We start from the raw sequence: 27,963 nt of genomic DNA, 5'->3' as shown, positions 1-27,963 counted from the left end.
CTTTTTAATGTGGTTTACTCAATGGGCTGCTCTGCACCCTGGAGAGAGTATCCTGTTTGTCCTTCCTTTCTCTCCACCAGGAAGGCATTTGTTCTTAATGAGACCCTGTATCTGGTCAGTCACTCTAAGCGGGTATATTTCAATATTTTACATTTATAAATTATTTTTAAGATCAGTGATTTAAGGAGCTATTGATGTATTGAATTTTCCCGTCTGCTAATGCCTAAAAATAGAGCCTCGCCTGGAACGTATTTGATCATGTGCACCTTGATTGAAGAGGATTATTTCGCGGTGCCCTTTTATTGGAAGCGAACTCCCCCTGCCAAACTCATTTGATCACAGCGAACACTTAATATGCGAGCTGTCAATATTGGGAGTATTGTTACGTTCCCCTGCAGTTGTTGTAAACTGTGAAAATGTCAAACTTCTAGACTCTCTGTCGCCATCCTGGCTTGCGTCATTAACTGGACAAGTCACTGTACGCACACAATCGAAGTGTATCCATCCGCGCCGAGGAGCGCACGAAAAGTAGGGCTATCGATAAACGCTTTGGCACTGCGCCAATCTGACAATAAATCTGTTTTAATTTTTACTATGAGATTTTATATTTGAACTTAAAAAAGCTTCTAATTTTCAAGCGCTAAAATATATCAGGTATTTGTTCACAAAGAATACAGCATGATTTTTTTTAAATGAGCACATTTAAATTACATTTTTTTTTATTCCAGTGTCGAATATCAGCGTTGAAATGAGCTGATTACGATTTATATGGGACTAACCCCCTAATTAAGAATAACGTTACTCAAAGGATGGCACATTAAAAGTTTGGGCGATGTCTTAAGTTTATTTTTTACAGGTATGTAAGAATACAACATATGGTTCAGCAGGCTTCACAAACAACGTTTCCGTAGCCTGCCACTATTTTTTACTTTTGTTATATATGTACACACGAGAATATATACAAATGTTATAGATAGATAGATTGACATTAGTTTTGCAATTTTAAGCGTGTAACATTTACATTGACGGTGGTCAGAAATTAATTTGGGACGTTTGCCGTTTGAAAGTCACATTCTAGAAATTTCCGCTAAAAAAATATCTAAAACTTCAACAAATCACTTTCTCTTTACAACCTTGGCCAAAAAGGTGCATCGCTTCCTGTGAAAGGGAAAACAACTGTTGACACTTGTCATCTGACACTGAAAACAAATTAAAAGTGAAACGCCGCTGCTCTCAGTGAGCTGTTTTCTCTCAGGCCTTTGAGTCTGTGAGTGAGGCTCAGGCTGCTCTGTTTGAATGGGATGATCCTGTGCGTGTCTGACGTCCTGGGAGAGTTCCAGGAGCTGCGGATGAATTCCGCACGAAGGCGCTGAGGCTCCAGTCAGACTGACGCCGCGGCGCTCGCTCCATCCAAACACACGCGCTGTACACCTCCAATCGGCGCGAGTCTCTTTCGCGGAATTACCCCACTACGTGGATTGTTATTCGACTCGTCACATTAAGGTAAGGAATAAAACACGTATTATTATAGATAAAAACTTCATTCCAGGAATTAAAATTGTAACATTTTATGATTTATAAGAATGAGTCATGACAAGTGTTTTTTTTATTATTATTATTATTTTTTTACTTTTACTAACTTCCTCACGTTAAAACTTGTTGCTTCTTGCGTAAACCCATATAACACGGTAGGCTTTGTAAACATAGATGTTGTTTGTTATGCCACTTGCTGTTTAAAGATGCTGCTCCACAGAGAGACGTCTCGTGACAGTTGTTACACCTGGCATAGTTTTTTTTTTTTAAATGGTGTTAAATGTAACATTACAGTATTTCTTAAAGCAAAAAAAAAAAACAAAGTGAAGTTTGTGGAAAGTATGTGTATGCGCGTTCGCGGGGGAGTTAGGTGATTTAGCCTATCTCAGCACTCAGACTGCTAGACGCCAGTTTCATAAGGACACACTGGCTTTGAGAACAGAGCAGATGAATTCACCCTCAACTGATCTGCCTGCCTCTGCTTATTTGAAACCGAAGCATGATTTCATGCACCGCTATTAGTCCAGTATGGTCTCATTTTTCTCCTATAGTTATTTGATTTAGCTAGGGGTGGGTTAACACCTCTAGTATTGCATGCAATAATATTTTCAGAAGCTATTATTTGCCCAGTCTGGCCAAAGAGGGAAGCAAGCATCTCTGGTTTCAAATGCTCAAACGGCATTGATTTTTAACAGATCGTTTTCTGCATCAGAAAGCTTCAGCAGGAAAGGGAGAGGACGAATAGGTGAGGTCCAGTGAGAAACACAGTACCTGTTGACAGCAATATTTCAGAAAAGACAAAAGATGTCCATGTCAAACTTGAGCCTAAAGTCATAAGAAAGAAAAACAAAATTGCTTCATATTAATTTAGATTTTGGCATAATTTGGCATTCTTTTACATGACAATTAGGCACATTTTTGTCACTAATTCAAAATAACAATGCAAAAAGTATACATTTTTGTTTTACTAAATACACAAATAACTATAAGTATCTAAGTTTCATTTGTGCAATGTAAAAAATATTTATATGACCACAATGGAAACAAAAATAATTGTTTATATTTTTTAACTTTCCATTTGTATTAATTTAAAGAATATATATATATATATATATATATATATATATTAAATTCATGTATTTATTATTATTAAATTTATTTTTAAACAAATAATAATAATTAAATCATTTCATTTAATACATTTTTTAACACTTAAAATTATTTGAAATAATTACCTAATTAATTAATTAAATAATCAATTCATTTAAATTGTATCAAGTATTCAATTAATTTTATTCAATTATCATTTTATTAATGCAAATCTGATATGCTTCTTTGCTTTTTTTTCACCAGATTACACGGCTGGCTGCCCGACGAAAAAATCACCATCAGGGGGTTTATTCTATACCCGCCTGCGTCTTGGCTGTAAAGACATAAACTGAAGCTCCTAGGTTGGAGTGATTTAAAACAGATTTGCCACAAACCTTGAGAAAAATCCATTACAAGATGCACTCCACTACATCCATCACGTCCCTCTTCTCCTTCACCAGTCCAGCTGTGAAAAGGCTGCTGGGCTGGAAACAAGGAGATGAGGAGGAAAAGTGGGCGGAAAAGGCTGTAGATTCCCTCGTAAAGAAGCTCAAGAAGAAAAAAGGGGCCATGGAAGAGCTGGAAAAGGCTCTGAGCTGTCCTGGCCAGCCCAGTAAATGCGTTACCATTCCTCGGTCCCTGGACGGAAGGCTCCAGGTGTCCCATCGTAAAGGTCTGCCACATGTTATCTACTGCAGAGTGTGGCGCTGGCCGGATCTTCAGTCCCACCACGAGCTCAAAGCCCTGGACTGCTGCGAGTTTCCTTTCGGCTCTAAGCAAAAGGAAATCTGTATCAATCCATATCATTACCGCCGTGTGGAGACGCCAGGTAGTAATCAATACACATACTGCTTATCTTCTTTGTTTGTTTTCTCCATATCGATTATCACTTTATGCATCTGTAAGTAACTTTTCTTGCATTTTTTTTCCCCAAACAGTTCTGCCCCCAGTTCTTGTGCCACGTCACAGTGAGTTCAATCCCCAGCACAGCTTATTGGCAAAGTTCCGAAATGCTTCCCTGCACAATGAGTCTCTCATGCCCCAGAATGCCACTTACCCCGACTCCTTCCCATCGATACCCTGTAGCTCATTCTCTTCATCGCCCTCCAGCTCTTTAAACCAGTCCCCGACAGCGCACAGCTACCCCAACTCCCCCAGCAGTGGGACGGACCCTGGGAGCCCCTACCAAATTACAGGTAAAACAAAGGAACTCTCGTTAGCAATGATTTCTCAGGCTTTTATTTGATGACAATCATCTTGATCATTCAAAAACTCGCTCTCCTTCCACAGCAGAGACACCTCCACCACCCTACAGTATGATGGAGACCTCTCCACCTGAGGATGTGAAACCAGGGGAGTCCTCCAACGCTAATAAACTCATTCTGTCAGCCCCTCATAGAGGTGAGACACTAGACTAAATATACTTACTGTGCATTGTGTACATTAAAATGTGAAACCGTTGTGAACACACTATTAACTAAAACTGTTAAAGAAATCGGAAATAAAATAAAAAGTTGATAATTAGATGAAAATAAACTTAAAATTAAAAATTGAAAACAAAAAAGAGGAGACTAACAACTAACTGAAATTAAAAACAATACATGGAATTATTAAAACTGAAATACAGTTACAACTTAGAAGTATTTGAAGAATAATTACTCCAATTAAAAAGAATAGCTGAAAATATAAAAATAAAAACTCATTTAAATTATTAATAAATACTAAAATAGTATATAAGTAATACTAAAATAATCAATTTTAGAATAAAAATCATCAAAACTATGAGATAACACTAATGGAAATTAAATATGTAGTGACAAAACTGCAGCAAACACTTTTATGCATTGGTGCAGATGCTAATATAGTTATTAGTTTTATAGTTATCTTTATAGTTATTGTTATGGTGTTAATGGGCTTTAACCTATCCATTTAAAACAATTTAAAGTCTTTTGAATTATTGTTTGAATTTATTAAAGAAATCTCCATTTGTATTTGCGCACATTATATCTCTAAATGTCTAGTTTCAATCTTTTAACCATGAACCAGATTAAAATTATTATTAATTTTTTTTAATCATGAGAAAAATTAATCCAATCTGGTGTGCCCAAATAGTTCAAGTGAAAATCATTTCTGATTAAAATGCATCTTGAAAGTGGAATGAATCTGAATACTATGAGGTATTATCATTTTTTTTCCAGACTTGAGGCCGGTGTGTTATGAGGAACCAGAATACTGGTGTTCAGTGGCGTATTATGAACTAAACAACAGGGTTGGCGAGACGTTCCATGCCTCTTCCAGAAGCATCCTCGTGGACGGCTTCACAGACCCCTCAAACAACAAGAACCGCTTCTGCCTCGGATTACTGTCCAACGTCAACCGAAACTCCACCATTGAAAACACTCGCAGACACATAGGCAAAGGTTTGTTGAAAGTTTTGCATTTCCATGTTTTTTTTTGTTTGTTTTTTTATCTTTGAGGTTTTGGGATCAAATATAGAGAGAAAACAGTTGTTCTGAGAAGATCAAGCTGCTGATAATCTTCCGTAGTTGACTCAATTCCGAGAGAAGGTCATTAAAATCACCACTTGCCTGACACTGTTTTATGGTGCCAGATAGTGCTGGCCAATCAACACTGCACTTCAGAAAGCCAGCGAGACAGATAGAGTCCACATTATCCGAATGTTGGCTTTTCTCAGGGCACTAGATAAGCGTCACTGTGCCAGTGTTGGAAAGACATTAAGTGTTGCCATAGGTTACAACAGTGTCAGGGAAGAGTATGCACACATACACTTGCTGGGCACAGATGGACAGATGCCAAGTTTGAGTTCCATCTACTTGTGTGAGAGATCCTGGTGGGACAACGACATAATCCAGATCAGGATGCTTCAGGAGAATGGAGATTATTAAGGTTTCTGCTTGGCATGTGATAAAACGTGATGAATGCTGGGTTTGGGGATAGTGATTCCTGTGATATACAAATTAGAAATTGTTAGATGTTACTTGTATTCGTTTTGTTGACCTATAAAGCAGGGTTATTTTAGTATTATTTATATACTGTTATAAATATATTTGTATATTTTCATTTTACTTAAATTTTTAATCATTTAATGTGCATTTGTTTTTGCTTCTTTTTTTAATATGACTATATAAGTTTAAAGTTTTAATAAATTTCTTCGTCTGTCTGAGGTTTGCATTTATTTCCACTTAGTATATTTAGTGCTTCAGCTTAATTGTATTTCAGTTGGTTGACAAAATTTCAGATTTTTAAATTTTTTTATTTAAATCAACAAAATGTTTTTAATAGTTTTTATTATAGTTAACCATAATAACCCTGCTTAATGGGTCTTAAATGCTTATGTTATCACTCTATATTAAACTCATAATTCGAGGTTGGCGATTACAAACTTAAATCTGAGTTTGTTTTTAAAAGAAAATTCTGTATTATGAAAATGAAAAGTAAAAGAATAAGTAGAATGCACTGTTGTATAATTTATAAACTCATAAAAGTTACTGGTTACATACTAGAATGGAATGAGACTGAACACAAGTCTATTAAAATAATGACTTGTAAAAAAAATTATAATAAAAAAAAATTGGTTCCAGTGGAACCAGAAAGCTCTTTTACAAAAAGAACATTTGGAACAATTTGATCCATTTTTTTTTTATACAATTAATAAGTGTTAATACATTTTGATTTCATTTTCATGACTTTAAATGATAAATGTGCAATTACTAACCCATTTTTAAAGTCTTCCTCTTTTGTTTTAGGTGTGCACTTGTATTACGTCGGAGGAGAGGTGTACGCAGAGTGTCTGAGTGACAGCAGTATTTTCGTACAGAGTCGGAACTGTAACTACCAGCACGGTTTCCATCCCACCACCGTCTGCAAGATCCCGAGTGGATGCAGCCTGAAGATCTTCAACAACCAGCTGTTTGCCCAGCTGCTGTCACAGTCTGTCAATCATGGCTTCGAGGTGGTGTATGAACTTACCAAGATGTGCACCATCAGGATGAGCTTTGTCAAGGTAAAGAGGTTTATTTAAATTATGTGGTGCATCATGAGTGACTAATAAAGGTCATGTTAATACCCTGGCAGCCACCTAGAACAGCATAGCAACACCCTGCCTACCTCCAGCAGAAGAACCAACTCATTAGTGTCACTAGTCAAATCTGCGCTGGGAATAAAATGACACTGGTTCTAAGGTATGCTTCTGATTCACTTAAAAGAATTGAATCAGTGTAGAATCCGTAGAACATCATTCACAAGCTTGCATCTCTTGAGGGGCTTAGCACTTCCAAATAGAAATCTTCTATGTGTTGCTATGCAAACTTAATATGCAGTTATTCTAATCTCAGGCTTGCTTTTTTATGGATGCCGCTCTGCCAAAACACACTGCAGATCCCATAGCTCTAGAGTTCTCCAGTTACTGACTGATGCGACTCATACAATTTCCCCTGCTTGATTTAAGTGCATCCACACAAAAAAACTATAAATTGATTGTGACCATTTCTAAGCTAAAATATGAATTAAATGCAAGGTTCTGGGAAACAAGTTTGCAATTATATTTGTAATTCCTTTAGGTGCTGCTGGTCAATTGGAAATGAAATATTTTAAATATTTGTATCACTGTTGTTGATTTGCTTTTAAAACCTGCTTGTTGCTTTAGACATTGAATAAACACGCCCAAGTATTGAGAATGAAATCTGTCCTCTTCCCAGGGCTGGGGAGCCGAGTACCACCGTCAGGATGTCACCAGCACCCCCTGCTGGATAGAAATCCACCTGCATGGGCCGCTGCAGTGGCTAGACAAAGTTCTGACCCAGATGGGCTCCCCACACAATCCTATTTCCTCTGTCTCCTAATGCATTACAGAGCAAGGGGATTATAGTTCTCAAATAGACTTTTATGGTGCCCCAAGACACATAATGCTCTTTCTCTTGTGAAAATGTCTTTTCAGTGGATGTTTATGGTACTGCATATATGTACAATATCATGCTGTTAAGCAAGCAGTGGTTAGATAAGTGTTGCAATGATTTTAATAAATAAAAAACACTACTACTTCACAGTATGTAGTAGCTGAGATCAATTCAGAAAGAAACTCTCTAATAGGAAGCCAAAGAAAAGTGTTAGGCAGGTACTTGTTCTGGAAATGGTTTATTTGTGTCATATTTTGGCTAATATGTGTCTTCTATAACATTTCATGTTGTTTTGTATTTGCGTTAGCTTTCTTGTTCTTGTAATACAAAAAACTCCCTTCTATTTCTGCCTGCTTATTGTATGGCCTGAAAAAACCTTTAGTATTAATGCTTGTAAAGCTGAAAACTGCACAAGATCAATAAAACGTCATTGGAACGCCCTCAGCAACTTACTGAGTTTACACCGTGTTTAAAAAAAATAATAAAGCTGATGAACATTTCTGTATGTACAATGTTACTTTCAGCTACACGGTCAAGATGTGTTAAAAAAAAGGTGAAACTAAACTATAGCTTTTACTGGTGACATTATTACAGATTGGATTGATCACTAAAAAATCCTTTGATAACAGCTGCCATTTCATATTTTCCGTCAATAATTGAAAAGTCCTAAAAGACACTACATGTGGCGGAATATGGTAGTTATTCAAATGCATTGTTGATATATAGTAGATTTAGCTGCTCATTCGTTTCATGATATCTAAGAGACTGATGATGACAGAAGTACTTCAGATCGATCAGATCCTTGTCAAACATCCAAGTTTTCAGAATTCAGTGTTGATAGTCTCCACACCATCAAGGATTGTTTGGTGGTCACAGATGCTAATGGTTCTCACACGAGTATAGAATACTGCCGTTGTAAAAATGTCATTGAAAATGTGTCTGCGTTAAATGGTCGACAGGATGAGTAAAACCTCTTCAGTCTTCAGAAGTCGTGCTGTGTTTGAGTTCGATTCTGTGTGGTCAGTAAACGCTGCTGCTGCTGAAGGAAACTGATGACTTCTGGACTCCTCAGCAGAGACTGAAACCCAAAAAACAACACAACATGAACTGAGGGTAAGTCACTTTGCTATGAAATAATACTGGGCTAATATAAATAAGAATGGCTTTTATATTACAAATAAAAGACACATGACATTTTGAAATTATATAAAATTAACTAACACTAACCCAATAAAACAAAAAACAGCTTACAAACAAACAGTCGATCAACACACACATACATATATATGTGTGTGTTTATGCAAATGCAGGATCCTGGGGGTGCATATTTAAAATCTGATAACTAATGAACTTAAAAAAAAACAAAAAACATTTATTTATACAGATTTATTTTGCATTGCATTGAGTGATTTTAATTTTTTGTCCTTAATGCCTTGTACAACATATGCCACAGATTAATTTCTAAAAAATAAACGGAAATAACGGAACATAGATGTTAGTTGAAAAACTTAAAACAATACAAGTATCTTTGTCAGTAATTATTATATTCATATATTGAGTTCAAATATTACTAGTACATTATTAACATTTTAAATGTTTATCTGTTAACCTTAGTTAATATACTGTGAACTAACATGAACAACGATGAATGAATGCTTACCGGTAATTAATAAACAGTTAATAAATTTACTTGGCAAATGAGACCTTATTTAAAAATGTTACCAAATAAAGCTACAATTTAAGCATTAAATAAAATTAAACAAAATATATAGCCATGGCCAAAAATATCGGCACCCTTAGTAGATATGATCAAAGAAGGCTGTGAAAATTCATCTGCATTGTTAATCCTTTTGATCTTTCATTTAAAAAAAATCACAAAAATGTATCCATTCATTGGATAATAAGAAAATGGGGGGGAAATATCATTATGAAATAAATGTTTTTCTCTAATACACATTGGCCACAATTAACGGCACCCTTTTATACAGTACATTGAAACCTCAATTTGCCAGTTTAACAGGTCTAAATTTTCTCCTATAATGCCTGATGAGGTTAGAGAACACATGACAGGAGATCAAAGAAAATTCCTTCATCCATAATCAATCCAGATAATTTCATGTTTATAATCATGCTGGCGTGCTCAAAATTGTGAATATGAATGGGAATATACTTCAGAGTTATTTTACTCATAAGAATTCTAGGGGTGCCAATAATTGTGTCCAACCAGTATTTGAGAAAAACCTTTATTTCATTTTAAATTCTTATTATCCAATGAAAGGATACCTTTTTGTGATTTTTGTTAATAAAAGATCAAAAGGATTAACAATGCAGATGAATTTTTACAGCCGCCTTTGGTCATATTTACCAAGGATGCCAATATTTTTGGCCATAACTGCATAAGAAATGACAAAAATACGTAATTAAATTTTAATCTAAAACTAAAAAAAAATATATTAAATAAAAAACAATTCAGAATAGTAATAAAAACTATAATAGTAAACTGTAATAATAGTATTTTTATTACACTAAAATAACACTCCCTGCATCCATGGCATTATGTCAAAAAGGAGTATATGACTAAAACTAATTATTACTATAAAAAACAAAAGGTGTTTAATGCTCTTACCAGTCTCTTCTGGTTCAGCACCTGCTCAATGAGGGACGGTCTGGCTGGTCTGTCTCCCATGGTACCCAGCCGTTGCTTAGTAACAGATACAGGCCTCTCCTCCGAAGCCTCCTTCACATCACGAACAAACACAATTATTTGAATTAAGCTTAGAAATTTCGGATAAAAACTAATCTAAAGCATTTAAGGTTGTCGTTAATCCCAAATAAGCATTTCTTACGTCTAGTTTTCCAGACGACATGGCTTGGTCGCTTTTCTTTTTCTTGTATTTGTCCTTGTACATTTTATTCCGGTGTTTTTTGCACATCCAGGGCTTCCTGGCTTTGGCCACCTGGGTCGTGGTCTCGGTGCAGCCGTCATAGATGCAGGTCTTGGGCACGTTCTCGCTCTCTCCGGACGTGTCGTCGTCGTTGAGCTCCTCCGGACTGACCGTGCCGTCTCTCGCCTCCGGCGCGTCGCTCTCCTCGCCCGGGTCTTCCGCGTCGTACGGGAAGCTCTCCTGGTCCTGCTGGTCGTTGCTGTCCGCAGCCGAGGTTTGGCTGTCTTTACCTGTGTTTGCTGAACTAAGATGAACGCTGTCGCTCATTTTGTCTTTTTAGGGTAACGTAAAACCCAAATTCCCACCTGTCATCCGACCTGAACGTATTGACCAGACTTGCCTTATTTGTGAACTCGGCACAGAATAAACCAGGTTTAATCTGATTTCATATGACTGTCATTAAAAATGTCAAATTTTTAAATAAAAGTAACCAGATAAATAAATAAATACGGTAAAATATGTGAAGGACTCCTGTCACGACAAAAACAAAACAGCGATGGCCGCTGCAGATAAACAGACTCGCCTGTGTGATCAAATGGAAGTTGCGTCCTCTAGCGGCACCACCAAGCGGTGCACATACTTCAATACACTGGACTAAAACTACATTGCACGGCGACTCTAAAATATATGAATTAGAAAACTAGACACCAGATTAAATGACAAATTAGAGAGAAAAAAAAAAAAAAACACTTTCCACTCCGTTTATGGCGCAGTGTACAGAGAACACTGACAATGTACCTCCAATGCTGACCAGTGACCACTAACAAACAAAAAGACCAGAACAGAGTCTCGAAAAGCCTCGACATCAGATCGATGGTATATAGGTAAGTTACTGTTACATCCAACACACGTGCCTAAGAACAAATGCTCCATCTCACCCAGCACATAACTGCTGAGATCAGGAAACCTTTCAGCTCTCGTTTCATCCTAACAGCTCAATTAACTACTTCATTGCCCCCTGACTTCGTTATTTATAAATTATCTGTGTTGGATATCAGATTGCTGTGTTTATTGCAGACTGTATTGCTTTTATTCTATTCTATGATCCATTTGGGAAAAGTATCAAGTAATTAGGCTAGACAATTATCTAAATATATCAAATAGTTCTATTGTGTATATGAAAGCACCCGCAAGGACAAAATGCTTTAGCAAATCCTAATTTGACATAAAATGTCTTAAATAAGTGATAAAATTCAGAATTATATATATATATATATATATATATATATATATATATATATATATATATATATATGTATATATATATATATATATATATATATATATATATATATATATATATATATATATATATATATATATATATATATTAAATGACAGTTAAATACAAAATTATTAGTTTTAAATTATATAACATTATAGAAAGTATTTGGACTTTTTTTCTAGTTGTTGAACAGTATTGGATCCATAGATAACAGACCTGTGAGCTGTGTGAACCTAAGTGAAACTGGCTTTTTTTATTATAAAGTTCATGCAAAAGTGAGTTTTAAACAATAAATCTATTATGGTCTGTTTGCTATATTTTATTTATATTGCAATGAAACTCATGCATTTATAAGTGTGCCTGAAGCTTGTATGCATTTTTTACAGATTTTTCCTGTTGTCCGACATTTTGCTTGATGAATTAAAGTCATGATTATTATACATATTTTTTGAGCAAATCAGATTTTATTCAAGGCTTCCAAGGGATGACATGTTGCATTTGATATATTCTTGATTTTTTTAAGTATATTCTTTTATGAAAATGTCATCATAGAGTCAGCTTTATGTACACAATGTGATTGACATACACAAGTCATTAATATTTTTCCAAAATCATACAAAGCTTTCATGAAAATGCTTCAGTACGGTCTTCTGTGGTTTATTTAATTTAAGTAATACAGGGTTGGTGGAATGGTTTAATCTGAATAATGTTAATGAAAATGACACTGATAATAATGATAACTATTTAAAGTACTTGCTAAAATGTTTCTAAACTTCTAGAATATCAGTACGTTCAGACATGAGTAATCGATCTGTCTTTCTCAGCTGTCAGGACAGCGATGATACTGTTGATCTCTGTGAGGAGATGCTGCAGATCTCCATGTTCATGTTAGTGAAGGAGCTCCCGGCCTCACTGCCGCATTCTGGATATGAAGAGCTGGAAGATATGATGTTCTTCAGCCGGTGGAGAGCAATGATCAGCAGGGTAAGCAGGAAGAGCAGCAAGCTGAGGAAGATGGAGACGTAGACGTAAACATTGGCAGTCCGTCCGTATGAGGCAGCGGCCGCCCCGGTAGAAACAGATGTAGGGCTGAACCTCAGGAAACTCTCGCTGTTTACTTCCGTCCCATTTATCTCCTCCACAGGCCCATCCATCCCAGACATATCTGCTGGATTTGGCAAAATAGGATAGATAAACGATTATTTACAGGCACATTCTTTTCAATTAAATTGCTATTCACCTAAACCTCATAGGGGATTGAGTTCATGTGATCATATGAAAACATTTTATTCTATTCTATTACAATTAAATATTATATTAAAATATAAACACATTTTATATTATATTACAATTTATTATAATTACACAATATATTATGATATATATATTATTTTAATATATTATATTAGCATTTGAAGATATTTTAAAATATTATTGGACATATTAATGTTATTCCATTCGCCTTGAGCATTCGTTAGGTCTGATTGTAATATGCTGATTTAATTTATGGAATATTTAATGAATTATAAATAATAATAATAAAAAACAACATTAATTTATTAAATGTATTAAATAGAACATTAATATTAAAGTATTTATTTTAATATTAATATAATAATACATTAATACTATATTCAAATAATATATTACACCTTTAAACAATAAAACACAAATTATTATAATATAATCACATGATATATTAAAATATATGAAAAAATATGTATTCTGATATTTTTTCAAAAATATCAGCTATTAAACACTCTTTTCCAAGACATTTTCCAAAGTGCAACCAATGCACAATCCGTTGCCTTTCCACTTCTTGACCAATGCATCATCATAATAAGAATATTGTGCGATATCGCTATCCATCTAACAGGCCAGTCATATTTTATGTCCAGCCCCCAGAGTTCACTGACACACAGCTGACAGTTTCCTTAACTGACCTCTGTCTTTGATGAATGTTGGATTTGTATGGTTCAGAAAAACACAACAACAACCAGAACACTTACATACTTCAGATTGAATGTGAAGCGGATGATAATCACATTTAATTATGCTTTTTGTATCCAGGCAACCTGCCTATCAGTGGGCTCGTAAGCTGGTGCGGGTTGTTGATAGGCCACCGCTGGTCCATTAGGACTTTGGGGTGGTCACATCGGCTCAGTGGTGCACACAGAAGGTCAGTCTGTTGTTTACACAGCATGCATACTCGCACCTCATGAATAATAGATTGAGAGGTACCCGAGCAGGAAAATGTCACAGAGTTTCCCAATTTAAAGAGAACAACATGCCAAATCATTTGTTGGACAGGCTGTCGGTATCAAAAATGCTTTGTTTGTGGCCATTCAAAATCTGAGCTTACACAAGACCAACATGCATTCAGCTTTGATCAGAACCCTTCTTCATATTTACAAGCAGCGGCACATGATTCACATTAAGCTCCCCTGAGACAAGAGCGATTTAGCGGAGGTCACCTCAGCTGTGTGAGAATCAATTCATAAGAGAGCACGTGTGCTTGTTCTGTAGGTGCATTAGTGTGGAAATGAGATGCATCTTCACCATCTGGTTACAGGTCAATGTGTGGCTTTTTATTATGTGTTCTTTCAAATACATTGTTTTTTATCATTAAACAGGGATCAAAAATGTAGTTTAAATTTGAATTATTAAAAATAATGGTAACAATTTACAGTATTCTGGCCCCATTTGTTCACATAATTAACAGTAGCTAATGCGATGACTGCTTTTTTTTTTTTTAATTGATCTATGTTAATATTAGTTAATAAAAACAGTGTTGGGAAGGTTACTTAAAAAATGTAACAGGTTACAGATTACAAATTACCCTATTTAAAATGTAATAAGTATCTTCAGAAAGTTTTAGTTTATTAAAGTAATGTAACTGATTACATGTTGATTACTTTTCTAAATATCTGACGAATGTTTTCAACTGTTAGTCACTTCCAGGGTTAACCTTACAGTAATACTCAACACTGACTTTCAAAATCCTTGATTTCTTGAATTAAAAAGCCCAGCCAACATGAAATCAGACTTTAGCTCCTCTTTTTACATTGAGATCGTTCTGAGGTTAAACACATAACAAGAAATAGTAAATATTAATACAAGAAGTGCAAACCCCATTTTCATAAGTAACTATAATTTAATTACACATTTTTACAGTACCATTTATTTTGTAATTAAATTAGTAACACTGTTATTTGTAACTAGTAACTCCCCAACACTGAATAAAAATGCATTGTTCTTTGTTTGTTCACAAAAGATACTATTTTTTATTTAAGAAATGCATTGAAATATGCAAAAAGTGTTTGCTCAAGTTAACAAATGCAGTTAAAGGGATCGTTCACCCAAAAATTAAAATCATGTCATCATTCACTCACGCTTGCATGGATTTCTTTCTTCTGTTGACCACAAAAGAAGATATTTTGAAGAATGTGAGTAGCCAAACACTTTCTGGTCCCCACTGATATCATATGTTTTCCATTACTATAGAAGGCAATGGGGTTTAGTTTCCCATATTTTTCAAAAATGTCTTATTTTATGTTCAACAGAACAAAGAAACTCAAGTTTGGAAATACTTGAGGGTGAGTAAATGATGACAGAATTTAAATTTTTGGGTGAAAACTGTCCCTCTAACAAAATGTTAACAAATGAGACCCGATTGCAAACCAATTAAATTTTATGAGCTGCAATATTGCAGATCTGTGTAACGTTTCTCACGATGTTCAGAATTTGTTTTCGAGAAAGCTGAAAATTGTCCACAGATGTGCAGACAAAACAAGTCAAGTATTTTTAGTCTGCGGTTCACCTCACAACACAAAACTTGCTATTTGTTTGTTCGCCGGCATATTTCAGCTCCCTAAGCTTCATTGTGTTTGTGACTACAGTCGTCTGAGCCACAGCGGGCCCTGAGAGCCTCATAAAGGCTCATGATTTATGACCACTTCCATTTTTTTTCTGAGAAGCATTCGTTTGCAGAGACACGCTAGGAGACAGCAACAAACAGGAAATCACACTTATTTTCCTGGACGGTTCCTCAGTCAACTTTAACGTTCCCCCATCAGCTTTTCAATTTATGAGTGAGATGAGAATCCCTGCGGCAATATAAATCATGCGATGCCTCTTGTGGTGTGCCTGCAATTCCAAGAGAAGTTCAGCGGGTCATTACGGTGTGCGGCTCTAATCTGTGTTCATGGATTTCGTTTAGGGAAGCTTGTGGAAGGAGAATGTGGCTATTAAGAAAATGACTCAAACGTAAAGCTCCATCTCAGTGAACGAGGGGAGCGGGGGGGATGGAGAAAAAAAAAATTCGAGACTGACTGGAATACCTGATGACTGTCCAATATCACTTACTAGAAGCAAATACATCTTACCATATGAGAATTTCCATTCAGCACATTAAATGACACATTTAAGACAGTTTGAATATTTAGGAACAGTTTAGTTTTAACATTCAAATCGCAAAAACATCAACTTTTATAGTAAATTCTGATAAATACAGTTGAAATACTGACCTTTCAGATGCAAAAGAAAAGAGTCGTCGGCACTAAATCACACAGCTATCCGTTGCGCTCATCTCATGGTCCCGGAGTGAATTCCTCATGGGATTCCTTAAGCTATAGCGCACGCTGAAATAGATGCCACTTGTGTTTGTACTGAGAGCAAAAGAGGAAGCAGTGTATCTGAATGCGTTGGAGCTGAATCTCAACAGTGGGCTGGATATCGACTGTCCAGCTGTTGTACTCTGAATTCCCCCTCCCTCTCCGTTCCATTCCTATCATCTCTCTCCCTTTTTCATTCCCCCTCTCATCTCATTGACGTCTTCTCGGTTTCTTTAGCAGCTGATTTATGTTTCAATTAAAGACAAAAAGGATGTCTCGCGTAACTCACAAAAGATGATACCATCGTTCTTGCTTTAATTGCTGTAATTGGGATTTGATTATCTTAGTGATATTACTCAGCTCAGCAGCTCAGACTCTAGATGACAGGCTTCACCCTGCGTCTGTCTTGTCTTCTCCCATGGTGCCGTGCTCAGTCATTCATATCTGACAGAACTAATCACCGCTCTCATCAACATCATGAGCCGAAAGGCCTCTCATGTAGCCGTCTTTGTGGCATCTCTCTCAGATGTAATGAACACTCAATGAGAGCTATTGCTGGGCGAATATATTGAACAAAAGGGCTATTTTGCTTTGTAAATGAAGCGTGCGGATTTTTCTTCAATTTAGTCAGGAATAATCTTGTTTTACACAAATAAAGGTTTAAAAAGGTTTCATTATTTACAAACAAAGGTTCCAAAATTAGATTTCACAGTGATGCTCTACTCCTTATATAAAGCTTCCATGAAGTAATTTTAATATCTATGCAACCTTTCAATTCCAATACTTTGTAATGGATAATGGTTCTTTCTTCTTTTATTGTTAATTGAAAGATGTTTTGGGGGACCTATAGTAGCGTGGTATCACTGTGGAAAAAAAAACTTTAAGTTTTATAAATCCATTATAAAGGATATTGTTTTTGGAATGGAAGGGTGCCATAGAATGTTAAAGGTTCTTCATGGAACACAGATGCTAATAAAGAACCGTTAGTTTTACGAGTGTGTGTCAGTCAGATGTCACATTTGACCATATCCGCAGGTGGCAGAGAGTGTTTTTCTTTGACTTGAAAAATTGAGAATGAAACATGAAAAGAAGTACTGGCCATTTCTGATTTTATCATAAAAACATTTTTTCAAAAATAGCTCAGTGATGTCTGTTTTTGATAAAATCTCTTTGTTATCTCAGTAACCGAATTTGTGACATGTCTGTGTGTCTGTCTGCAGAGAGTCTGGAGTGGAATGACATATGGATGGAGCTTTGGATGCAAGCGGTGGGGCAGAGCTATGCATGTCAATAGGACCGAGGCGTCATGCCTCCTGGGAAGGTCTTATCTCTTCTGCTCTGTGCACTGAAGACACGGAACACAGCTTATGGATCGATGCAAAGCAAAGCATGACTGTCACTTCTATTATTTAGTATAATGAATGGGAATTATTTTTTCTGTATTAATGAAGGCTTACATTCTTACTCATGGATCATCAGTGATTTATCTTGAATCAGTAGAAAACTATCTATTCCTCCAAAGGGACAGTTCTCCAAAGCATTAAATTCTCTCATCATGTACTCTCCCTTGTGTCTTTCTGAACCTGTCATTCAACTGTTTTTGTCCATGTAGGTCAACAGGGTTCAAAACAACATTGATCCCCAATGACCTTCACGTCACACCATAACAAACTGTGACATTTACTATAAATAGACAAAAGCTATGGTTGCCAGAATTTTATCATAAAAATATGCTAGAATGTTTTTTGTTTTGTTTTATATTTTAAACTTGAAGGGATAGTTCACCCAAAAATGAAATTCTGTCATCAATTACACGCCCTCATGTCGTTCTAAACCCGTAGACCTTCGTTTCGTCTTCGGAACACAAATCAATATACTTTTAGACCCTGAATAGACAGCAAGGATATTACCACGGTCAACACACAGAAATGTAGCAAGGACATGGGTAAAATAGTCCATGTGACGTCAGTGGTTCAACTGTAATTTTATGAAGCTACGAGAATACTTTTTGTGCACAAAGAAAACTATAATAACATAATTTATTCAATAATTCTTCTCCAGAGTTACCATCTTTTATCATTTCGGAAAGTACCCCTGAACTTAATCAACATAAAGCTCGGTTTACATTCAGAATGTGTGTGCTGTCTATTGAATGTAAACAATGTTGATTGCATTCAAAAAGTATTCTTGTACCTTTGTAAAATTAAGATTGAACCCCTGATATCATGTGGACTATTTTACCGATGCCCTTGCTATGTTTCTCTGCTTTGATTGTGGTAATATCCTTGCTGTCTATGGAGGATCAGAAAATAATCAGAATATATCAGAAATATCTTAATTTGTGTTCCTAAAGATGAACAAAAGGCTTACGGGAATGGAATGACATGAGGGTGAGTTATTAATGACAGTATTTTCATTTTTGGGTGAACTAACCCTTTAAATTTAAAGTAAAAAACTCACATGTAAAGGGTGCATGCGTCATGAACACAAATACAAAACACTCGCTTTGTAACACACTAAAACAACGCAATAAAAATTTATTTAACAACATACGATAAAACATAAAGCCCTAAAAAAGGTAAGAACTTCTCATTTACCATTAAATAGTTTTTACTGTAGCATTTTTTGTCTTTTACCATTAAAATCATATTTTTTTTCAATGGATGGGAAGAAATAAAGGGGCTTTTTCTTTGAGAAGTTGTAGATTTACGAAACATATAATATGTAATGCATAATTAGTTACAGGTGCATCTCAATAAATTAGAATGTCGTGAAAAAGTTAATTTATTTTAGTAATTCAACTCAAAATGTGAAACTCTTGTATTAAATAAATTCAGTGCACACAGACTGTAGTTTAAGTCTTTGGTTCTTTTAATTGTGATGATTTTGGCTCACATGTAACAAAAACCCACCAATTCACTATCTCAAAAAATTAGAATACTTCATAAGACCAAAAAAAAAAAAAAAAAAACATTTTTAGTGAATTGTTGGCCGTCTGGAAAGTATGTTAATTTACTGTACATCTACTCAATACTCGGTAGGGGCTCCTTTTGCTTTAATTACTGCCTCAGTTCAGCGTGGCATGGAGGTGATCAGTTTGTGGCCCTGCTGAGGTGGTCTGGAAGCCCAAGTTTCTTTGACAGTGGCCTTCAGCTCATCTGCATTGTTTGGTCTCTTGTTTCTCATTTTCCTCTTGACAATACCCCATAGATTCTCTTTGGGGTTCAGGTCTGGTGAGTTTGCTGGCCAGTCAAGCACACTAACACCATGTTCACTTAGCCAACTTTTGGTGTTTTTGGCAGTGTGGGCAGGTGCGAAATCCTGCTGGAAAATGAAATCAGCATCTTCAAAAATCTGGTCAGCAGAAGGAAGCTTTAAGTGCTCCAAAATGTCTTGGTAAACGGGTGCAGTGACTTTGGTTTTCAAAAAACACAATGGACCAACACCAGCAGATGACATTACACCCCAAATAATCACAGACTGTGGAAACTTAACCCTGGACTTCAAGCAACTATAAGCTTCTCCACCCTTCCTCTAGACTCTAGGACCTTGATTTCTAAATGAAATACAATACTTTTTTTCATTTGAAAAGAGGACTTTGGAGCACTGGGCAACAGTCCAGTTCTTCTTCTCCTTAGCCCAGGTAAGACGTGTCTGATGTTGTCTGTGGTTCAGCAAATTCCTTGATACATCTGTGTGTGGTGGCTCTTGGTGCCTTGACCCCAGCCTCAGTTCATTCTTTGTGAAGTTCACTCAAATTCTTGAATCGATTTTGCTTGACAATCCTCATAAGGCTGCGGTTCTCTCGGTTGGTTGTACATCTTTTTCTTCCACACTTTTTCCTTCCACTCAACTTTCTGTTAATATGCTTGGATACAGCACTCTTTGGCAATGAATGTTTGTGGCTTACCCTCCTTTGTGAAGGGTGTCAATGATTGCCTTCTGGACAACTGTCAGATCAGCAGTCTTTCCCATGATTGTGTAGCCTAGTGATCCAAACTGAGAGACCATTTGAAGGCTCAGGAAAACTTTGCAGGTGTTTTGAGTTGATTAGCTGAATGGCATGTCACCATATTCTAACTTATTGAGATGTGGGCAAATCATTAATCATTCATTCACAAAATCATTACAATTAAAAGAACCAAAGACTTAAAACTACTCCAGTCTGTGTGCACTGAATTTATTTAATTCACGAGTTTCACAATTTGAGTTGAATTACTGAAAAAAATTTACTTTTCCATGACATTCTAATTTATTGAGATACACCTGTTTTTGACTCAAATTTTCAGCATTTATGGAAAAATATATGAGTACAAAAAGACATAGCAATAAAGATGTTTCTATTTAAGTTTCTAATCATTTAAATAAATAAAATATGAAATAATTAAATTTAATAAAATAATAATTAAAATAACTAATAAGTTCTAATTTCATTTCATTCAATTTGACACTTAATTTAAGTGAAATAAAATGATCTTTTTCTTAGAGAAGTTGTAGATCTATAATCAAACATCCATTGATAAAGTAATCTTTTGTCTGAAAGTTTTTACATTCATTGACAAAGATATTACGGACACAAAAAAAGATATGAAAAAAGTAATAAGGATGATCTTTGCATTTTTTAATGGGAAAAAATATATTTTTTCCATTCGTGAAAACCTTTTCTTTTGTGTTCCACAGAAGAAAGAAATTAACATGACATGATGGATTGGAATGCAAAGGGGTGAGTAAATAACAACCAAATGTTTTTGGCTGAACTGCCTCTTTAACATTCATCTATTCGCTCTCTTCATAAAATGTGCAAGGACAGAAGCCAGAGGGCAATTTCTGCCTCTAGATGTATATTGGCGGCATTCCACTGTCAGCTCAGATGCCCACTGGGGACCGTTGGTATGAGTCCTGCTGTGTCTGATCCTGTCCTTTGGGTCTTTATAATTGCACCAGCTAATGCCGGCACTGTGGCACATGAGTGAATGCTGTTGGATTTCGATAAGAACAGTGCCTTGGCTGATTTTTCCTCTAATCCATAAAACTGTAAAAAATCTGAGAAGGTTTCTTATTCCCCTGATGCAAGCGATCCAGCCCAGCTTTGGTGCGTCTGTTCCCTTTGCACACAAGTAGGTTGAATGTTAACGCATGACATTCGGAGGCAAGTCTGCCTGAAGCATTTTTCATTAGACTGTGAGCTAACTTGAGGGGGAATGGGTCGTATTGATAATGAATCATCCTCTCACCCTGAGTCTGCTCTACTGCTTTTGACAAGAATGTCATGTTTGAAGAAGCTTTGTGGCAGACAACAGCAGTGTGTCAATCAGGATTATCCTGTGGAATTCTCTAGGGACTACGGGAAGGTTTACACAGTGGAGCATGTCAGAGGAAGAGTCGGAGAGCACACTCTTCTCTCTTTCTATTTCCTGTTTTCCATTTTATTTCCCAGATGAGATGATGCTCTTTGCATAGCAATCCAAGTCTCAGAGGTCTCTGTATTTCTCTGACAGCTCAGACAGTCACCTTCTAGTGGCCTATAGCAGCTGCCAGCCTATCATACAGGCACCTACATGTTCAGGAAATACATTTATACACAGAGATATGGATTTCAGAAAAAAACATCAACACAAAAAAATAGCAATAAGTTTTTTTATTTTTTTATTTAATCTAGTTAAAAACTTAAAAAGTTATTTTTATTTGAGAAGTTGTAGATTTACAAAATATTTAACTGACAAATGTATATGTAATAATTTGTCTTAAATTCATAATAATTTATGGAGAAATATATGGACACAAAAAAAGTTAAATATGATATGATCTTATTGAATAAAATTAAACTTTAAAACTTAATAATAAAAAGTTCATTTAAATTGCATACAAACACGTAGATGTTAAAGACATGTTTACATGTATGGATAAATATATAGATAAAAAATACCTATAATTATATGTTCCAATTTATTTGTATTTATCATCTGTACATTTAATTTAAAACATAATTTTTTTGTGAATTAAAAAATGGCCTTTTCTTGGAGAAATTGCTAATCTATGAAACATTCAACAGAATAATGTATATGTAATCTTTTTTTCTCAAATTTCAACATTTATGAACAGATGGATACAAAACGACTAAATAAAATAGCTAGAAAGGTACATTCTAATTTACATAGATTTAGTTTAATTAAATTTAATTGGATTAAATATATGAATCATACATGTTCAGAACATGTATATTTTTTGGATAAAAAATTTAATAACAACAACTAAAAATATAAATAATAATAAAAATTACATTAAGCTTCAATTAAATAAAAACATGGGGTCTTCCTCCTAAAAGATATAGACCTATAAAATAATTGGATGCTTTTACCAAAATTCGCAAGTATGCATCTTTAACCAAAGCAACTAACGCCATGCTCTGTCAGTCAAGTTACAGGAATATGCGAATCTCCATCATTTCTGCCTGCTGACTTTTGGCACCATTCAGGAAGATTTGGACTTAGCTATAAACCGCCATCGACAGTTCTCAGCATATATGAGAACTGGAAATTTATTGCTGTACCTCAGCTGCAGGTGGATTGTCAGCTGCAATACATCATGATAATAGAATGGCAAGGACCCAGTTCAATCTGCCTTACACAGCATAAAGAACTCCTCAACCCAAACTTTAAAAAAAAAATGTACATACAAATAACTCGTTCCTTAACTATGTTTCAGGGTTATTTCGTATATAAATGCCAATCTTGGGCCAACACACGTCAGAACTCCAAGTAGGCTGACGTGTTTATACTGCATTCACTGAATATTCTTGTGTTGATGTCATGGGTTTACTTGCAAGGGAGATGTATCTCAAAGTTTATATTCTCCTGAACTATAGTAAGCAGCTCTGGGTTTGCTGTAACACATCCTGATATTTGTTTATACCCACACCACCTGACTTAAGCATCAGCAGCTCAATCCTGCTCTGTAGCAAAGATTACCCTGGCTGTCAGCACTCTGTTATTGTTGAAATTTCTCTTTCTGCCAGACAAAGAGAAAACAACAGCACCAGGGACGGTAAGGAAGAATTCATCAGTTCCAGACAGAGCCTGTTTCCAAGAATAAACTTGATGGCCATGTAGAGACAGGAGCAGGTCTTATACTCTATAAATCTCAAATGATTGTGTAGACATTCAAGCTGTAACTATTCCGTTGAAATGTGGAGTAAGCAGTTTTCCTGATGTTTAAATTTGCAATAAATTCTCTAAACATGTCAGGGTGCTTTCCATGTGATCTTGTGGTGAGATGTTTCTGCCTGAGATATTGAATTCAGCCCTGCTGTTTTTTATTGTACAGATATCTTTAATTGGATTTATAGAGGCTTTGTAGTGTGAGACCTGCAGAGAATCTCATTTCTCAAGAAGCCCCTGGTCAAGGCCTGTGCAGTGACTCGCTGAGTCCTACATCACATTGAGAGAGGTCTATGCAGGAGTCAGGCTTAAATGAGAGCCCACGCTGGTGTAAACATCCTTAAACATCCTCAGTGTGAGCAGCACATCTACAGTCTTTCTCAGCTTTGAATCTGGGTGATGAGAAATGGAAAGCAGTGGAAGCTGTGTCCTGCAGTGTGATATGTTGCTGTACATATTACTTTTCTTAATTCTTACAATTATTATGCAGGGAATTTGTGTGATCTAATATAAATCTAAGAAACAACATGGAATATTTCTACTTAAAAATCCATTTGCTGCACTGCAGGAACATAAAGGGGAACTGCAAAAACTAAAGGGTGATTATATAAATATAGTCAACAAAAAAGTTGCAGCATCTAAAATATACATTTTTCTGCAACTTTGGGCACTTTTATGTCCTGGGGTAGGTTTTTATTGAAACAGATTTCTTTTTGTAATATGTAGGGCACATTAAAACTTTCTTGTTAGAGCTCATGCTTTCATTATTTATTTTACTACTTTTGAAGTATGTAGGCCTACCTTTTTATACAGGTTATATCTTTTTATTGAACTGTTGTCCCAGAACTATTAAATCAATAAAAACATTATAAGTGAAAGAAATACAAAAGACAACTGGTGTTTTGTGTGTGTGTGTGTGTTTGAATTTTTTCTTTGTAGAAAGCAAACACCTAAATGTCACTGTTTAACATTTTTTTTTATTTTGCATGTGTTTTACGTATTTTAAATGTGTTAATTTAAAAGTCCAAATGTTTAAATTTTATATAAACAACCGTTAATTAATTCTAAAAAAAAACAAAAACAAAAAAAAAAAACTCAAGTTCATGACGTCGTCTGTCAACTCATTATGCTGCTGCGGCTGAACACAGTGTTGCCAACTTAGCGACTTTGTCGCTAGATTTAGCGACTTTTCAGACCCCCATAGCGACTTTTTTTCCAAAAAAGCGACTAGCGACAAATCTAGCGACTTTTTTTGACAGACCTTATTTAGTCTCTGAGACTCTCCGGTACTGCCGCACGAGCTCTCGCCTCTCTCTCTCTATCTCTCTCTCTCCCAGCGTGCGCCTCTCTCTCTCTGCATCTGCTATGTTCAACGAGCAGAGAGGAGCAGCACTTTCAGTTAAAAAAATATATTCTGTTGCTTCTAACTCTATTTTACATACAAGTATAGCCGAAATCACAGTACAATCATTATCTTAATCTTATGTGTATGTGATAATGTCGTGAATAGGATTTTAGTGCAGAGATTAACATCTTTGAGAGCTGGTTATGTAGTCTTAATAGGCGCGTTTCAGTCATTATAATATTAATTCCATTGTCGGACAACAGAAACATTCAAATATAATAATAAAAAACTTTTATTGAGAATTTTGGCTGCCTTAAAATGCAGTACATGAGCACAGAAAGGGCAAGATAATATGACGCACTTACGTCATGAATATGCTAATTAGCATATGACGTCATCTAGCGACATTTAGCGACTTTTCAGGCAGGGTCTAGCTACTTTCCATTGAAAGAAGTTGGCAACACTGGCTGAACAGCGTTTCTATGGTTATGTTGCCACGTGACCATACCTTAGACGCGAGTTTAATTAGCTTTTATTTGCAATAGCTGGGTATCTCAATTAAGTCAAATGTGTTAACTAGCCTCATGTCGATTGGTCATGAATATGGACGTGCTCGTATAAAAGGTTTAGCAAGGCAATAAGTGTCAAAGCACTTTGATCCACTCATTGAGCATTTATTGGTTCTTTAAGAGTTTAACGCAGCAAAAGGTTGGTTTTGAACGGTTTTGTTTAAAGTGTATTTGATTTAAGTAACGTTAGCTGATAATTTGAGTTGACCTTGAACTGACTTGTTTTCAGCAGATAAGATGGCTTCCCGTGGCTTCGCTCCTTTGTCCGGTCGTCAGGAGAACATCATGGTCCTGGGAAGAGCGGATGGCCTGCACGCTCTCAAGCCTGGCCAGAGGGTCGTGCTCGGTGTTCTGACCGAGAATGATCAGCATAATCGAGTATTTGGACAGGTTAGTGTCAAGTGTTTACAATGCTGCTCTCCGAGTGTAATTAGTAACGTTTTTGTATTGTTTAAACTAGGTTTCGTCCAAATATGTGCCAGCCCTTCGTGATGCATCGACCCTTGACGTCAGCACATCGAGTGCTACACTGGGTGTTCACGTGGTCGAGCCAGTCATTGCGCAGGCAACTAAACCGACCTCATTCTTACTGCCCTCAGAGCTTCTGCTAGTAGATGATGTGGTCCAAGATCTTGGTTCAGGTATGCTAGCAGATTAAGTCTAAGGGAGGGTGTGTAAATTTAAATCTGATCTATTTGGATCTGGCTATAATCGTTTAAATGTATGCATCTTTAGTTTTAGTAAAAACAAGTTTTACTTAACTTGTTCCCTGGGAATTTGAACCCACAACCTTGTGCTGCTAATGCCCTCTACCACTTGAGCAACAGACTACTTAGTCCTATTTAGTACAGCCTTTTAAGTCTGACTTCGTTTATAACATTACATCACCTGAAAGGCACTTGTCACTTGCAGTGCACATTTCTTATGGCTCTGGCCTAAAACTCTTCTGAATATTTAGGGTCTTGCATGGATTCTTCCATGCAGTCATTGCCGGAGGAGGCTGCTTATGAGGACATCCTGTGTGTTCCAGAATATGCGGAGGACATCCACAGATACCTGCGTGAATGTGAAGTTAGTATAGGATATTTAGTTTTAGCAGTTGCCGTTTTAATAGTTTAACTTTCTATCTAATGCACTGTCTCAGGTTAAATACAGGCCGAAGCCTGGTTACATGAGAAAGCAGCCTGACATAACCAACTGTATGAGGGTCATCCTTGTTGACTGGCTGGTTGAGGTTGGTGAGGAATACAAACTGTGCTCGGAGACCCTTTTCTTGGCTGTCAATTACCTGGACCGCTTCCTTTCGTGCATGTCTGTCCTGAGAGGAAAATTGCAGCTTGTGGGAACAGCTGCTGTACTCCTGGCTGCGTAAGTGACGAGTGCTTCTCTTTTAAGTTTGTTAACTACTGATGTAAATGCTTGGTGTGTTTTTGATTAGGAAATATGAGGAGGTGTATCCTCCGGAAGTGGATGAGTTTGTGTACATCACGGATGACACCTACACAAAGAAACAGCTGCTTCGGATGGAGCAGCACCTGCTCCGTGTGCTGGCTTTTGACATGACCGCTCCCACGGTTCACCAGTTTTTGATGCAGTACACATTGGAGGGGCATATCTGTGCCAGGACTGTAAACCTTGCTTTGGTGAGCGGGTTTCGTCTTGTGCAATTTCTCATCTGAATTGGATATTGATTTCTTATCCTCTACTCCAACAGTATCTTTCAGAGTTGAGCCTGCTTGAGGTGGATCCCTTTGTGCAGTATCTACCTTCAAAGACTGCTGCAGCTGCATATTGTCTGGCCAACTACACTCTAAATGGGGTTTTGTGGGTGCGTCTAACCTTCTCACTGAAACCACTTCATTTAGATGAATCAATGAAGTTCTGTGCTTCCACAACTGGACAAGGAGTGTTCTGTATAAACTCCTAAATGCTTTTCTAATCTGCCTGAAATGGGCTTGTTTCTTGCAGCCTGAAAACCTGTATGCCTTCACTGGTTACTCACTGGCCGTGATCATCCCATGTCTGATGGAGCTTCATAAACTTCATCTAGGGGCTGCAGGTCGCCCCCAACAGGCTATCCAGGAGAAATACAAGGGCTCAAAGTAAGGATTGTAATGTGGATGTTTTGTGTTCTTTACCCTCTTACTAATGACAAATCTCGTCTCAGATATTGTGGCGTGTCCCTGCTTGAGCCTGTGGAGTCTCTGCCTCTCCCTTGATGTTTTGGTGACCACATTGGTTTGAGGCCAACAAATGAACTGCAGCGCTTAAGTCTATTGTAAATATTGATTGAACTTTGTTTTTAAATGTGGCTTTTAATCTTTTTAAAACGTGATTTTTATCATAGGTTGCTTAAGACTAATCAACAAGTGACTTGTTTCTGTAAATCCAACACGCAGTTGGTCTGAAGGCTGTTCTCCCCTCTTTGTATATGACATGAACAAATGTACCACTTTATCTACTCTCCTTAGGGTCTCTTTCTCTGGTACACCATGTATTTTACTTGTATAGTAAGTGCAATATCATGTACTTCAAACTGAATTTCAATAAACGAAACAAGTTGCATCACTG

At 36.4% G+C, this 27,963-nt stretch overlaps 4 protein-coding genes and 1 long non-coding RNA gene across 7 annotated transcripts; 3 read left to right on the top strand and 2 right to left on the bottom strand.

Annotated features, from left to right (window-relative positions):
• The first annotated feature begins 1,074 nt into the window (after positions 1–1,074).
• smad9 (SMAD family member 9) lies at positions 1,075–7,977 on the top strand. 2 transcript variants are annotated; one of them, XR_003293044.1, is made up of 8 exons: positions 1,075–1,503; positions 2,887–3,451; positions 3,561–3,818; positions 3,913–4,023; positions 4,821–5,042; positions 6,390–6,646; positions 6,718–6,824; positions 7,341–7,474. XR_003293044.1 is itself a non-coding variant. In XM_026274041.1 (7 exons), exons 2-7 carry the CDS (start codon positions 3,040–3,042, stop codon positions 7,482–7,484), a joined length of 1,404 nt encoding a protein of 467 aa, XP_026129826.1. In that variant the 5' UTR covers positions 1,077–1,503; positions 2,887–3,039; the 3' UTR covers positions 7,485–7,977. The 2 variants fall into 2 exon arrangements, 1 of the variants encoding a protein (XP_026129826.1); XM_026274041.1 differs by lacking the exon at positions 6,718–6,824 and having other exon boundaries at positions 1,077–1,503; positions 7,341–7,977.
• On the bottom strand, positions 7,761–11,285 carry rfxap (regulatory factor X-associated protein). The gene is made up of 3 exons (XM_026274044.1): positions 10,385–11,285; positions 10,165–10,275; positions 7,761–8,616 (listed from the first exon to the last, which is right to left on the bottom strand). The coding sequence occupies exons 1-3, from the start codon at positions 10,748–10,750 to the stop codon at positions 8,521–8,523; spliced, it is 573 nt and encodes a 190-aa protein (XP_026129829.1). The 5' UTR covers positions 10,751–11,285; the 3' UTR covers positions 7,761–8,520.
• LOC113110046 (uncharacterized) lies at positions 10,598–19,115 on the top strand. Its single transcript, XR_003293046.1, has 3 exons — positions 10,598–10,697; positions 13,779–13,887; positions 17,542–19,115. It is a non-coding gene; the product is annotated as an uncharacterized LOC113110046 (long non-coding RNA).
• On the bottom strand, positions 12,099–12,949 carry sertm1 (serine rich and transmembrane domain containing 1). The gene has a single exon (XM_026274045.1). The coding sequence runs from the start codon at positions 12,869–12,871 to the stop codon at positions 12,536–12,538; it is 336 nt and encodes a 111-aa protein (XP_026129830.1). The 5' UTR covers positions 12,872–12,949; the 3' UTR covers positions 12,099–12,535.
• Positions 19,116–25,400: 6,285 nt separating the features above from the next.
• On the top strand, positions 25,401–27,963 carry ccna1 (cyclin A1). Of its 2 annotated transcripts, none has more exons than XM_026274034.1 (9): positions 25,401–25,531; positions 25,622–25,782; positions 25,853–26,033; positions 26,351–26,463; positions 26,537–26,760; positions 26,831–27,035; positions 27,107–27,220; positions 27,361–27,494; positions 27,560–27,963. In XM_026274034.1, the coding sequence occupies exons 2-9, from the start codon at positions 25,630–25,632 to the stop codon at positions 27,609–27,611; spliced, it is 1,176 nt and encodes a 391-aa protein (XP_026129819.1). In that variant the 5' UTR covers positions 25,401–25,531; positions 25,622–25,629; the 3' UTR covers positions 27,612–27,963. The 2 variants fall into 2 exon arrangements, with proteins under 2 accessions (XP_026129819.1, XP_026129820.1); XM_026274035.1 differs by having other exon boundaries at positions 25,423–25,531; positions 25,625–25,782.

The sequence above is a fragment of the Carassius auratus genome, chromosome 10 (genome assembly GCF_003368295.1).
Source record: "Carassius auratus strain Wakin chromosome 10, ASM336829v1, whole genome shotgun sequence".
In the NCBI taxonomy this organism is placed as follows: Eukaryota; Metazoa; Chordata; class Actinopteri; order Cypriniformes; family Cyprinidae; genus Carassius; species Carassius auratus.
This window is presented reverse-complemented; position numbering and strand designations above follow the sequence as displayed.